General features: G+C 29.6%; 1 protein-coding gene across 4 annotated transcripts in view; it reads left to right on the forward strand.

Annotated features, from left to right (window-relative positions):
• LOC122511406 (homeobox protein abdominal-B-like) overlaps positions 1-12,827 on the forward strand; it is a 100,315-nt gene extending 87,488 nt beyond the window's left edge. For 3 of the 4 annotated variants that reach the window (XM_043626606.1, XM_043626609.1, XM_043626608.1), the window contains one exon: positions 10,414-12,827. In XM_043626606.1, the coding sequence (XP_043482541.1) occupies positions 10,414-10,883 (470 nt within the window). In that variant the 3' untranslated portion in view covers positions 10,884-12,827. The remainder of the gene's footprint in view (positions 1-10,413) is intronic. The other variant, XM_043626607.1, reaches the window with a different exon arrangement.
• Positions 12,828-13,308: the final 481 nt, after the last annotated feature.

The following is a 13,308-nucleotide window of genomic DNA, read 5'->3' on the forward strand; positions in this document are numbered from 1 at the left end:
TTCCTACCAAAAATGTGGATCAAATAAAGAAATAGTTCCAAATTTTTGGTATCAATTTAATCCAAAGTTTTGGTATCAATTTGATCCAAAGTTTTGGCATCAATTTGATCCAGTTCAGTGCCAATTTGATAATTCCAAGGAAACTGAGAAGAATTTATTGACAACAAAATTAGTATCCTTCTAACATATTAGAAAAAATCTTCAAAAGAAATGAACTTCAGTGTTAATTAGTACAAAGTCCAAGAGAAGTAATTATTATAGAAACAGGGTGAAAATAAAATTTTTAATCTTCAAAACAACAAGTTGGAAAGTATTGATGAAAAATTTATTCACTATTAAAAAGAATGGCAATTTTCACTGTAATTAAGACATTATTCAATTGACTTATCCCATTTTTGTATCGACTTTCGAATGACATCATTGGCAAGGTGAACGATCGTTTTGTAATTGGTAACGAAATGGCTATTTCATGCGGGTCAGGGTCGGGATGACCGCGTCTTTCACATGCACGCGACTACAGGGATCTCACGCGCCACTGAAGTCGTAAAGTTGACAGTTTTCCGTGTCGTAAATTAGCACTGAAATTTTACGTTGCTCTCAAATTAATAGCCTTTAAATGATTCAGCGTGCGATTATTGCAACCAGTATAGTCTTGCACTTTTTTCTCTTTCTCCAATTCACTATCGTTACCTATACATAACTAATTACACAATCTTCTCGTTAATTTACCATTTCTTTCTAAAAAAAAAAACAAATTTCTTATTCTCAACACCTTCATGAATTTTTTTTTTTTTAATTTGAAAAGGTCGAAAGTCATTTTGTTGATACTTGATAGTTCTGTTGTTGATAGTCATTTTATCAATAGTCATCTTGATGATCCTTTTTTTATAATTTTTCTACCATTTTCCAATCATTTTCCAACCATTTTCCTACTCAGACAAGTTGTTAATAGATGAATGAATTTAGTAATGATTGTGTAATTTTATCGTATAGTTTGTTATCAGATAACGTTTTTAGTGTTATATGTGAGATAAATTTTTGAGTTTATGGTTTTTTTTTTCAGTACAAATCGAGCGGGGAAAAAAAGGAGTAAAATTATCGTTCATTCATGCGTTGGTCAGACCCCCTGTGCTCCCCTTGCCATAGGTATAGCTTGTGAAACGTCGCATGAGCAACAACGAACGGCGGTGGGTTTATTGGCGGCCGTAACTCGTAAACTCTGGCGCGCGCCTCTGATCAGCTGATCCGTTCCATGACCCGTGCCTGCTCTTCTATCTTTTTCTACCAAACATGCCCTTCCCGTTACAAATGTTATTCATTTCCAATGCGACGTTAATTTCCCCAATTCACCCATTTTGCAATTCATAAATGAAAAAAAAAAAAAAAAAAAAAAAAAAATTCTTAAAGCTGTTTAACTCTTCTAAAACTTTTCTAACTTCTTTAAAATGCCTAAGCATCTAAAACTTTACTATAGAATTAAAAACTGATACAATTGGTATAAACTAAAACTATTTTAGAAAAAAAAAAAAAAAAATTTCTAAAAACGGTTCAACTTTTCTGACAATATGCTAACTTTTCTAAGATACCTAAAAGTCTAAAATTACACTGTAATTCAGAACTGATACATTTAGTATAAACTAATACAATTTTGAAAACGTATTGGTATAAAATTGGTATGTCATACAATTTTAGTTTAAAAAAAAAAAAACTTGTTAACTATTAAAAATTTAAACTTAATCCAATAGAGAAGTCTCAGAAGACATGGATTCCTCAAAAGAAATAACAAAAAAAACCATCCTTTTAAGGCAAAAATTATATAATTTTATGAACTTTTAAAATTTTATTAACAATAGTGCCGAGCCCTAATCTCAGCGCGTCGCGTGTAAATGTTATTTACAACTCGTAAAACATCGCAATAAATAATACACAAGGCGCCTATTGCCAGTTGAGACGTTGAACTAACGGTGATTTATGATTCAGCTGATTCTTTTTTTTTTTTCTTCTTCTTCTTTTTTATTTTGAATGCCTTTTAAAGTTCAATTTTAGTCGCTAATTATATCCGCAGTTTCATTCCTTAGAGTCAATAAAAAACGTTTTTCAAGTCTATAAAAACCGATTGCCACCGAAAGTAGCTACCCACTTGTAAGATTCCGCAGCAGGTTTATTATACTCTCGAAATTGAATGGGATGCGCGGTAAGAATAGTTTTTGTTTCGCTCAATAGATGGCGGCTCTAATATCTTTAGGCTGTACATTTAACGCCTTGTGTACAGTGTATGTATGTATATATATTCGCACCCCCTCTCCAGTTCGCATCAGTTTCGATCGTTTTCTCCCCTCCCCACCCCTCTCTGCTTAAACACCCGAACGCCCCACCAACTTAATAGGATCTAAACCCCCGAATTCGTTTCGAACATGTAACATTTCTTTATCGAGACGCGTGAATAGAAGCTAAAAAATGTTATTTGATGGAATTTTTAGGAATTTGAATCTTATTAGACATAATTTTCTTTTGGCCGAATTTTAATTAGATAAAAATTAATTAATAAAATTTAATTTTAAGCTTAATTAATAAAAAATTAAAATTGAAGTATTTTATAGAATTTAACTTCAAATTCCAGTTGGAAGAACTTTTATTTACACAGTTTGCTTGAAAGTATCAAATTGGTACCAAAGTGGATCAAATTGATACCTAAAATTTTTTATTAATTTCTTTATTTGATCCAAATTTTTTGTATCAATTTGTTACAATTTAATACTTTTAGGTAGACAGTGCATTTGAATTTTTATTATTCATAATGTTCAATTTTTTTTCTATATTCAACTGACTTTTTATTATAAAAAACAGGGTGTAAATACAGACTTATTTATGAAAAAAAAACACTTAAGGCGAAAGTAGAATTTTTAAAATCCTACCTATAATTAAAAATGTTCTAAATAATTTAAATTTTTGTAAAATTTAATTGAAAATATTTAAATTTTTTCATGTATTTTGTCAGAATTTATGAAAATTAACTTTTGAAGCGTACTGTTTACTTAAAAGTTGCAAATTGCAAGGAAATTGATATAAAAATGTGGATCAATGAAAAATTTCATTCAAATTTTTGGTATCAATTTGATCTACTTTTTGTGTAAATCTACTTTCAAGAAAACTGTGAAAATTTTAATTGCAAACTTCGAAAATAATTGAGTTCGCAAAAATTTTAATGACAAAATCTTTAAGCGTAAATTTAAAAATGAAAATTGAAAATTAATGAAAATTAGCTTCGCGAAAATTACATTAAAATATTTAAAAAAAACAATTATTATAGAATTTTTTTATTTTAAGAATAAAGTTCTAATTTTTTAAAATCCAATTATTTTCAATATTTTTAATTTCATAATTCCGAAAATTCAAATACATAGGACAAAAAATAATGTTAACATTTTTTAGAATTATTTCTAACATTTTGGAGAAAAGAATCATGTTCAAAATTTTTAATTAAAATTTTTCAAGAAAAATGGTAAAAAAAAAGAAAATTAATTTCGATATAAAATAAAAAATTTTAGTTTTGGTGATTCGTTTTGGTTTTCTTTTGATAATTCATGAGAGTAACATTTATTTGGAATTTATTTTTAGAGGGGGGTTTTTTGAGGGGGGGGATTTCTCTTCTGGACCATTGTGTAATGAAAATATTCAGTAAATCAGACTAAATAAAACTGTTCGTATCGACTGCCCTTAAAATAGGAATTTCTTGTTCTATTTAGTAGGCGAATGTTCCCCTCGAGATATTCTAGTGTTGTCGACCGTTACTTTAGTATACCAGAGTGTCATCACGAATAGCTGAAATGCCACATTGCTTGTTTTCCTCTCTACTATTTATAGATATTTCCAAAAAAAATATTTCACTGATGACGAAAAGTTATAATTTTATACTTCATCAGATTCATAAAGTAGAAAAAATAAATCCTACTTTCAGTCCACTTTTTGACTAAAACTAAAAACAAAAAATTTTTACATTCAAAGGGTTTTTTTACTTAATTTTTTGTATTTCTAATTTTTTGTATTTTTTTTTGTATTTCTTGAGAGTATTTTTTTTTGACTTGAAAGAATAATTTTAATTTCTAAAATTCACTTAGTTTAGTTTTTAGTTTAAAAAATAAATAATAATAAAATTTAAATAATTTTGTTAAAATAATAAAATTTTTATATAATTAAATTAAATAATTGACAGTTTTTGTGAAATTTTATTGCCAATAATTAGTTTTCTTCAAGTAGGTACTTTATTAAAATTTTCTGGAAATAAAATTTGGAATAATAATATAATAAATACAAATTTCGAAAATAGTTGATTTCTCAAAAATTTAATGACAAATTTTTAAATTCAAATTATGCAAATGAAAAATAATTAAAAATTAGCTTCAAAAAATTATAATAAAATATTTTTAAAAAAATAATTCTTGGTATTTTTTTATTACAATTTTTTAAAATTCAATTATTTTTCATATTTTCAATTACATATTAAATTTTAAAATAAATAATTTTATTTTCCGAAAATTCAAATATCTACAAAAAATAATTGCATTAAAATTTTTTATAATTATTATTAAAATTTTTGGAGAAAACAGTCATCTTGAAAATTTGTTATTTATATAATTTTTCAAAAAATTAATCAATCTTTAAAATTGTCAAAAATTCTTTCAAAAAATTTAACTATTTTATTAAAAAAACATTAATTCTTAGGTATTTCTAGCATAATTTTTTAAGATTCAATTATCTTCAAAGAAAGTAAAATAAAAATTTTGAAAAATCAATTTTTTTTAGACTTATGATTACAATTTTTTGTTAAATCCTGTATTTTTCATATCTGTAATTAAAATTCTTCAAAAACTTGATTATTTTTTTATATTTTTAAAAAAAAATCAATTATTTTCAGAAAATACTTCTAAATTTGTAAGAATCGAAATTTGTGATCTAAAATGTTCTGTTATATAATTGAAAAATTATTTCAAGAATGTTTTTAAAACGCTAATATTTTTAGAATTTCTTTATTATAATTTTTTAAAAATCAATAATTTTTTATATTTTCTGCTATGCACATTTTCAATAATTTAACATTTAAACAAAAACCATAAAGCGAGTTATAATTTGTGTAAAAATTAAATTTTTTATTTAAATATGTAAGAATGAAGAAGAATTTTGAAGAAAATTATGAAATGTAATTGATTTTGAGAGGAATTTTAGTTAAAACTTAAAAGTAGTAGAGAATAATTGAATTTTGGAAGGTTTACAGTAATTTTGTGAAATAATTAAATTTTTAGAAGATTTCAAACTGAAATGGACTTTTTTGAGAGTTTTTTGTACATTTAATCGTCTAAAGCGACTTTTTTTGACTTTTCTCTAATTTTTACACTAATAATTCCTTATATTAACCCTTTCGTGCCCCCAGGAAACCCAGCGAGTGAATTTTGTTGAAACTTGTCACTCCGGGGTTATTGGGGTCGCTGATTACGAATCTAAAGTCAGATTTTCAAAATTCAAAATGGCGGATCCAATATGGCCGACATTTTTTTTTCAAAACTGCTCAGATTTGCATAAAATTTGTTAATCGAGGCTTTTTGGGGTCGCTGATTACGAATTTGAAGACAGATTTAAAAAATTCAAAATGGTGATCCCGAAAAAACCCGAATAACAAGTTTCAAGAGAATTTAATCAATTTAAAAAAATTAAGTTTCGATATTTTTTATCGATATTCTACAAAATGTTTATAAAAATTATAATTATTATCGTATTATGTAATTTCTTATTTTTTTACACATAGTAGTTACGTTAGTGATTAAAACAAGATATATTAATAGTTAATTTGTTTAAATTTATAAGAGTTATATTAAATTTTGTAAGTGGTACATATATATTTACCAGAGGCACGAAAGGGTTAAGAAACGAGAAATTAGGCAAAAGAAGACTCTCTCTCTCTCTAATAAGAGAAAAAATAGAGAAGCAACTAAACGTGTGTGATTGAAATGTAATCGGAATCTCGAAAAGTCATGTGCAATGAATGCCCTTTCACGTGTTGACAACTGTGGGAATCCTGACCTTTGTTAAATAATTTGCATATTTCCACGTTTTAGTGGGCAATAAATTCCTGTCGCTTAGGCAATCACAACAAGGTGAAGAGAGAAAGAGAGAGAGAGTGAGGGAGTCGTTGAAAAGGAGAGGGAAACAAAGAACGAGAAAGAGAGAATAGGAAAAGTAAATGCAACCGAGAGAGTGCGAAAATATAGTAAAACGGAACAGTTTATGCGTCTACCGGTTGTAGAGGCGATATCATGGAAGATGATCGTATTACGACTATATACATATGCAAGTGATTTCAGTCATGTTTTTTAAAATCATGTCTAGATAGAATATACAACCAGTTTTTACTGACACAAAGTCACTTCCTTTACTTTCATACATTTAAAACGCCGACAATTTTTTTTTTTTAAGAAAATCATCATTAATTGCTTCAATTATACTTATATTTTCAACTCCGACTGTAAAAGGAGCTATAAAGAATTATTATCCTCTTTAGTAAAGTATTAGTAAAATATTAGTAGTATTATAAAATATTATAAAATATTATAAATATTATACAGTATCAAGAAGAACCGAATCAAGAGATTATAAAACGGAAAATATTAAATTACTTTTTCTCTTTTTTGGAGAATTTTTTTGAAGTGTTGCGAAGAGTTGCAAATGTTAACACCGTTGACTTTTTGCAATAAAGTGTTGCAAAGACCCAAATTTAAATATAAGAATCGTATATGAGGGAAATTAATCCAAAAAACCGATTGGTGTGATTTTTTTCGAATTACTTTTTTTGTAGAGTGGAACTATATTTTTGAAGTGTTGCAGAGAGAGTATTATTAAAGTGGTAATGTGTTAAAATAACCGTTACTCGAAAGAGTAATGTGTTATCATGACCGTTACTAAAAAAGTATATAATATGTTTCTGCAGTCAATTCTGAACATGTAACGAGTTCCTTGCAACCGTTATTACGAAAAAAATGAAGTAATACGCCAAGTACTGGCAGTTTCCGGCTCATTTTTTCTTTCGCACCGTTGCAGAAATTTTAATGCGCAAATCTTAATAAATAGATATTTCTCTTAAACTATGGTTTAGGAGAAATATAAATGAGTAGTTTTATCCTCTAAGATAGTGACTATTTGGAATATTACTTTACTTTCTACCTTTCTAGAGTTGCGAACGTCTTTATTGGAAATTTGGATATCTGTAGGAATTAGTGGACATCCTTATTGATGCTTAGAAGATTCTTGTAGGCAAACTTAAAATACTTTATTCTTTAGATTTATTTTACTTTCTTGTTTAGTTTCTATTCATTAATAAACAGAACGAGTTTTTAATTTGTTTTTGATAAAATGTACTCTTTGTAAAAAACTTATCAAAATGTTGCTTCGCAACACTTTTGATACGTTTTTTTGTCTCAATTTGATATCCTTAGAAAAACTGTGATAATAATGATCTCAAGAATGTAAATAATATTTCTAGATTCGTTAATAACTTCCACAATAATAGAAACATTCTAAGAGCATCATTGAGAAATTCTAATTTCCGGAAAGCGACATTTAATGCACTGTTAACTTAAAAGTATTAAAATGCAACAGACTGATACCTAAACTTTTAGATTAACTCTAAACAATTTGCTCAAAATTTTTGGTATTAATTTGACATCTTTAGGAAATCTGTACAGTTCATTCGAATATTCTGCAAACATTCTAGAGATTTCTGGTGGATTGCAAACATTGGGATATCCTTAACGTATACCACGAATACCAGAAATGTTAGTGACATCCTAGGAGCATCCTAGAAATATTCTAATTTACGGAAATCGACTGATAATGCACTGGTAACTTGAAGGTATCAAATGGCAACAAACTGATACCAAAAATGTGGATGAAATCCAAATCAGTGTCAGTTTAAACCAATTTGGTATCAATTTGACCCAATTTCGTGTCCAGTTGATCCAATTTGGTAACAGTTTGATCCAATTTTGTGTCTAGTTGATCCAATTTGGTAACAATTTGTTCCAATTTGGCATTAGTTTGATCCACTTTGGTGTATGTACAATCCAAATTGGTACCAAATTGATACCTTCAAGAAAATTACTATTATATGCTATCAGAAGAACAAACCACAACATACGTTACTCTTTTGATATCATCAATATTAATTTATAAACAACATCCGTAAGAAAGAACGGAAAATTTCATGTGCAACATACCAAATAGTCCTGTTCAATACCAACTAATATCAATTCTTTAAATTTTGCCCCTAAATTTCAAGTTCAGATACAAATTTTTACAATAAAATTTTCTTTTTTCCCAATTTTTGAAACTGAGAACAAAAGAGATTCTTGTAAAAATAGCCTAATGGTTTTTTAAGATAAGCAAAGTTGATAAAGAAGAAAAAAAAGGCTCAAAGCTTCTTTTTTCTAATATGAACAACTTTTTTTTGTCCATATTCTTGTACATGTAAATTTATTATTTACGTATATTTATATCTGTCAGAAAATCTTTTAAGAGTGAATTATTCACGATACAAGGGGAGTAGTAGCAGCAGGTGTAATGCAGCGTATCAGTAGAACCAACCTTTTATGCTCCGTCTAACGAAGCTCTGCTGTGTACTAACCGTTCAGAGAAAATTCGCAAGTTGTGTCATATATTTCTAGTGTACGGTTGATGGAACCGGTCCAATTATATCATATACAACATTGCCAACAAATCGTTCAGACAGCCTTGGCGCAAGTGCAGTGCGCTGGTGCCTGAAAACTACACAGATTTTGCAAAGCAAAATTTTATTGTCCAAAAGGATTTATATTATTTTTTTGTAACTGATGAAATATTATTTCTAATCTGCTCCTTTATAGTAGTTCAGTTTTTGTTCTCTTTGTATTTCGGGTTCTTTCTTTATTGATGCTGCTTTTTTGTTACCAATACTTTTTTACTACTGGTTCTTCTTTTACCAATAGTACTTCTTTTTCTACTACTGCAACATAGTAATGTTACTAACGTTAGACTAACGTTAGACTAATGTTAGACTAATGTTAACTAACGTTATAATCTGATATTAGTGATCAAAAAATGTCGTTAGACTAACGTTAGCCTAATGTTAGTCTAACGTTAGTTAACGTTAGTAGCATTAGCTAACGTTAACTAATGTTAACTTTTCCACCTGGGTCTTGCTTTAACTATTACCCTTTACTATTCTATTACCCTTTACACTATGAAAACTTGCAGCAACATTAACAACCAATGTTGTTGCATAAAGTTACAAGGTTCACAATATTAAGGCAATATTGTTAGTGTTGTTGCAATGTTGTTGCATAAAGTTGCAAGGTTTAAAATATTGAGGCAATATTGTCCATGTTGTTGCATAAAGTTGCAAGTTACTGCTACCACAAACTTTGGATTAAAATAGTTAAAAAAAATTATGGTTATATGATGGTTAAAAATCTCTATACTGTTATCAGCTTTTCTGCACATATTTCAGTTCCTGATAGAGACAAGAAAATTGCAAAGTGATACAGTTTAGTGATTTTGAAGGACTATTTAAAAAACCATATAGATTTAATGATTACCAACTGGTTTGTCGAATGAAATATGGATGTTGTGAATATTGTCCGTAAGATATATGATACACTTGAGGTTGGTTGTTTTAGCGCTGGGTATATGTTTTATCTTCAGTAATGGCGAGACATTCAAGCAACTTCACGATGGGGGTAAAAGGTGTTGGTAAGTGTGGATAAACTCCGGCAAATGCAAGAGGAGTATTGAAGAAAAATTCTAACGGCGTTGGTTACGCACCGATAAGCCGATTAACGGACCGATATTCTTGTTCTTCTCATTCTTCCGGATAAGTAATAAGACGAGAATTTTTCGTCTCCTGTCCCGTTCATTCACCCAATGAATAACTTTGACAATCTGTTTTTAAAAATTTTCAATAATTTATAACTTTCTTATAATATTTTGTTATATATCGCTTTTGTATTTTTAAATGCAAAAGTAATTTGTAACTTTGTAGCAGTGATTTCAAATGGATGATAAAATTACGTCTTCAATTCTGCATACGGACTCAAAAAAAAAAAAAAAAATGTCCAAAGTTAAAAATCGAACTCCAACAACATTATTAGAATCCAGGGACGGTTATGAAACGTTTGTGTTGAGTTCGTGTTGTGTTCTGAACACAACACAAACTTGATATTTGTGTTCATTTGTGTTGGAAAGAGTCCCTGTCACAATCTTTTTGATGTAAAGTTGGAGTCAGATTTTTAACAGCATATAATTCGGATGTTATTAGAATTGTAAGTTATTTTTGAGTAACTTTTGAAATTACTGGCAAAATTTTTGATTGAGCATACTAATTGTGTTAAGTGGTATGGGGTTCCTCCCCGCCCACCCTGTTTTCCGCAGGTACGTTGAGCGTCGGAGTGTCGGGAATGTCAGTTGGATGTGGTGCACCAGGCGTATTGGAATGGACCGGTCAACCGACAGTGCGCAAGAAACGCAAGCCCTACACAAAATTTCAAACACTCGAATTAGAAAAGGAATTTCTCTACAATGCCTATGTGTCGAAGCAAAAACGTTGGGAATTGGCGCGTAATTTAAATCTCACCGAGCGACAAGTGAAAATATGGTTTCAAAATCGACGTATGAAAAATAAAAAAAATAGTCAACGACAAACGCAACAGCAAAACAATAATAACAATAGTAGCGCAAATAATCAGAATCATCATGGTGCAGCGACAAGTCATCATCATTCGAGTAGTGCGCACACACCATCGAGTCATCATGTTGTTGGACAGGCGCACCACGCAAACGGTCCAGTGAAGCATCATCAGTGACCCTTGGCCTTCTCTGGGGTCGTTCTTGGCCACCATCCCCATAGCCATAACACGTCCATTCATGGGGGCAGCCATAGTTTGATCGCAAGTCACAGCCATAATCTTCACACTCCACAACAGACGACATCATCACTACCCCATACATCATCACACGTTGGACAATCCTCGCACCAGTTGACTTCTCATTTGGCTCAGCACCATCCTGCTCTTCTTCACCAATCCCCTCATGGCCTGGCCGCCTGAATTCTCAAAAAGTGGCCTGAGACTGATGATTGACTGCGGTCATTGACCCCCCCAGAGAGAGAGACTTGTTTTGTCACAGCAGCTCAAATTAAAGACTCTTGCCTCTCCGATTTTTAATTCACCCCTTCTTTACCCCCATTTTATCCATTCTGCTCTGTAACCTCCGAGAAACAGTGTAGTAAGTAGTACAACTAATTATTGAACAAAAAATTATGTATAGGGAGTGTGTGCGCAAAAGTCTTAATTGGTCAAAATTGACCCCAAAAAAAAAGGACGTGTCGAGTTGTGTCAAAAATAAAAGCAGTGCAATGCGCGACACCTCCAAGCAATCTGTCCAACCCGTAACACGATAGTATTCCTCCATGCATGTAAAATTAAACAAAAAAACATAATTAGTGTCACTTAGTGTTTCCTAACCCTCTATTACTTTTTTGGACTCACATAGTCGGTTCGAAAAAAAAGGCTGGCAGATCTTTTTAGGGCGAAAAATTTCCTAAAGTTGGTAGTGCTCTCTTAGTATACTCTTGGTACCCAAATCCGATATTCGGAATTCGGACTACAATCTAAATCGATTATATTAGTAAATAATCAACTATTTATCGTTACTATTTTCGATTACTCTAAACAAAAGATGCAAAACACAAAAACCAAGATGTAAACTTTATGGAGCACGATTTAGTTAGCTTAAAATTATTAAGATTGCGTGAACGGTGCATTATTTGTTAAGTTGCGACTAATTTTCCCTCCAAACGAAAATTTTTGTACGGTCCACTTTGGAAAGCCAAATCAAAAAAAAGTTGCACCCAAAGTTTATAAGTGTTTTATACGTAAGTGTTTTTTATCTTTGATTGAAAATCAAAGAGTATTTTTGTTTATTTTTTTTTTTTTGAATAAAGAATGTTTTTTGACCACACTTTAGGAAATTTGCTCCAAAGAGGAAGATTTATAGTAAAATAAAACTGATCCAGCCTTTTGTTTATTATAATAGAAATTTAATGATTATAAAGAAAGCGAAATACAATTTAAAATGAAAAGAAAAATTAGAAATTTTGAAAAAAGTGAAAAGTTAGCTTCTTAAGAAGACATAAGAAAAAAAAACATCGTAATCGTCGCCTAAAAAAAGAATCGCAATTACTGTAGTACCTATATGATTCTTAATTGTATTGTAAAGAAGAAGAAGAAGAAATAAATAAATTTAGATTAAATGTACCTACAGTCAGCGGAATGTGCGGAAACTTTGAGCCGAATTGTAGAATTTCGGAACTTGGACATGTAGCACCTTAGGGAAATTTTCAAAGCTCCTCTTTTTAATTGTGATTCCTGATTAGTACTTAAGGAGTACGTTTATAATTGTCGTACTCGAATGAATAACGGAATCTGTTCAGTTCAAATTTCACTAATTTCATTAATTTTACTAATTTTACTAACTTTACTTTTAGTCAAATTTGAGTTTTAGTTGAAACTAATTTGGTAAAATTAGTAAAATTTTATAATTTAGTAATTTAACATTAATCGCCACGCTCGATCCGCTCGATCGGTGAGTAATTTTCCAGAACATCCTAAGGGTCGATTGTATAATTTCATTTCTACTTTGACTTTCATTTTCACTCTCATTTTTGCTTTCACTTTGACAGCTTTTTATTTTCACTTTCATTTGTCCTTTCACTTTAAAGAATGTTTATTTTTTGCTTTTATTTTCAGTTTCACTTTTACTTTCACAGATTTTTATTCTCGTTTTGAAAATAAAAATTGTAAAGTTGAAATGAAAGTTAAAATAAAAATCTATCAAAGTGAAAATGAAAATGAGAATAAAGTCTATTAAAATAAAACTGAAAGTGAAAATAAAATTGCAAATAAAAACCTATCAAAGTAAAAAATTAAAATCAAAATAAAAAATCTATCAAAATGAAAATTAAAATCAGAACAAAAATCTATTAAAAATATTAAAATAAAATTGAAAGTGAAAATAAAATTGAAAATAAAAGTCAAAGTAGAATTTCTTTTGTAATTTTCTGATTATTTTTTTTTTGTAACTCGTAAAATTGATAAAAAATGCCGTAGAGTGAAGAGGAGGAAAAACGATCTCGAAGTTCCAAGTTCCAAGTTCAATATTACAATCGGACAGATCCAGCGGCGAAACAAGTAGGTAATTTAATCGAATCTTTAAAGAAAAATTATCCCA

Source organism: Leptopilina heterotoma, unplaced genomic scaffold (assembly GCF_015476425.1).
Source record: "Leptopilina heterotoma isolate Lh14 unplaced genomic scaffold, ASM1547642v1 Lhet_82, whole genome shotgun sequence".
Taxonomy (NCBI): Eukaryota; Metazoa; Arthropoda; class Insecta; order Hymenoptera; family Figitidae; genus Leptopilina; species Leptopilina heterotoma.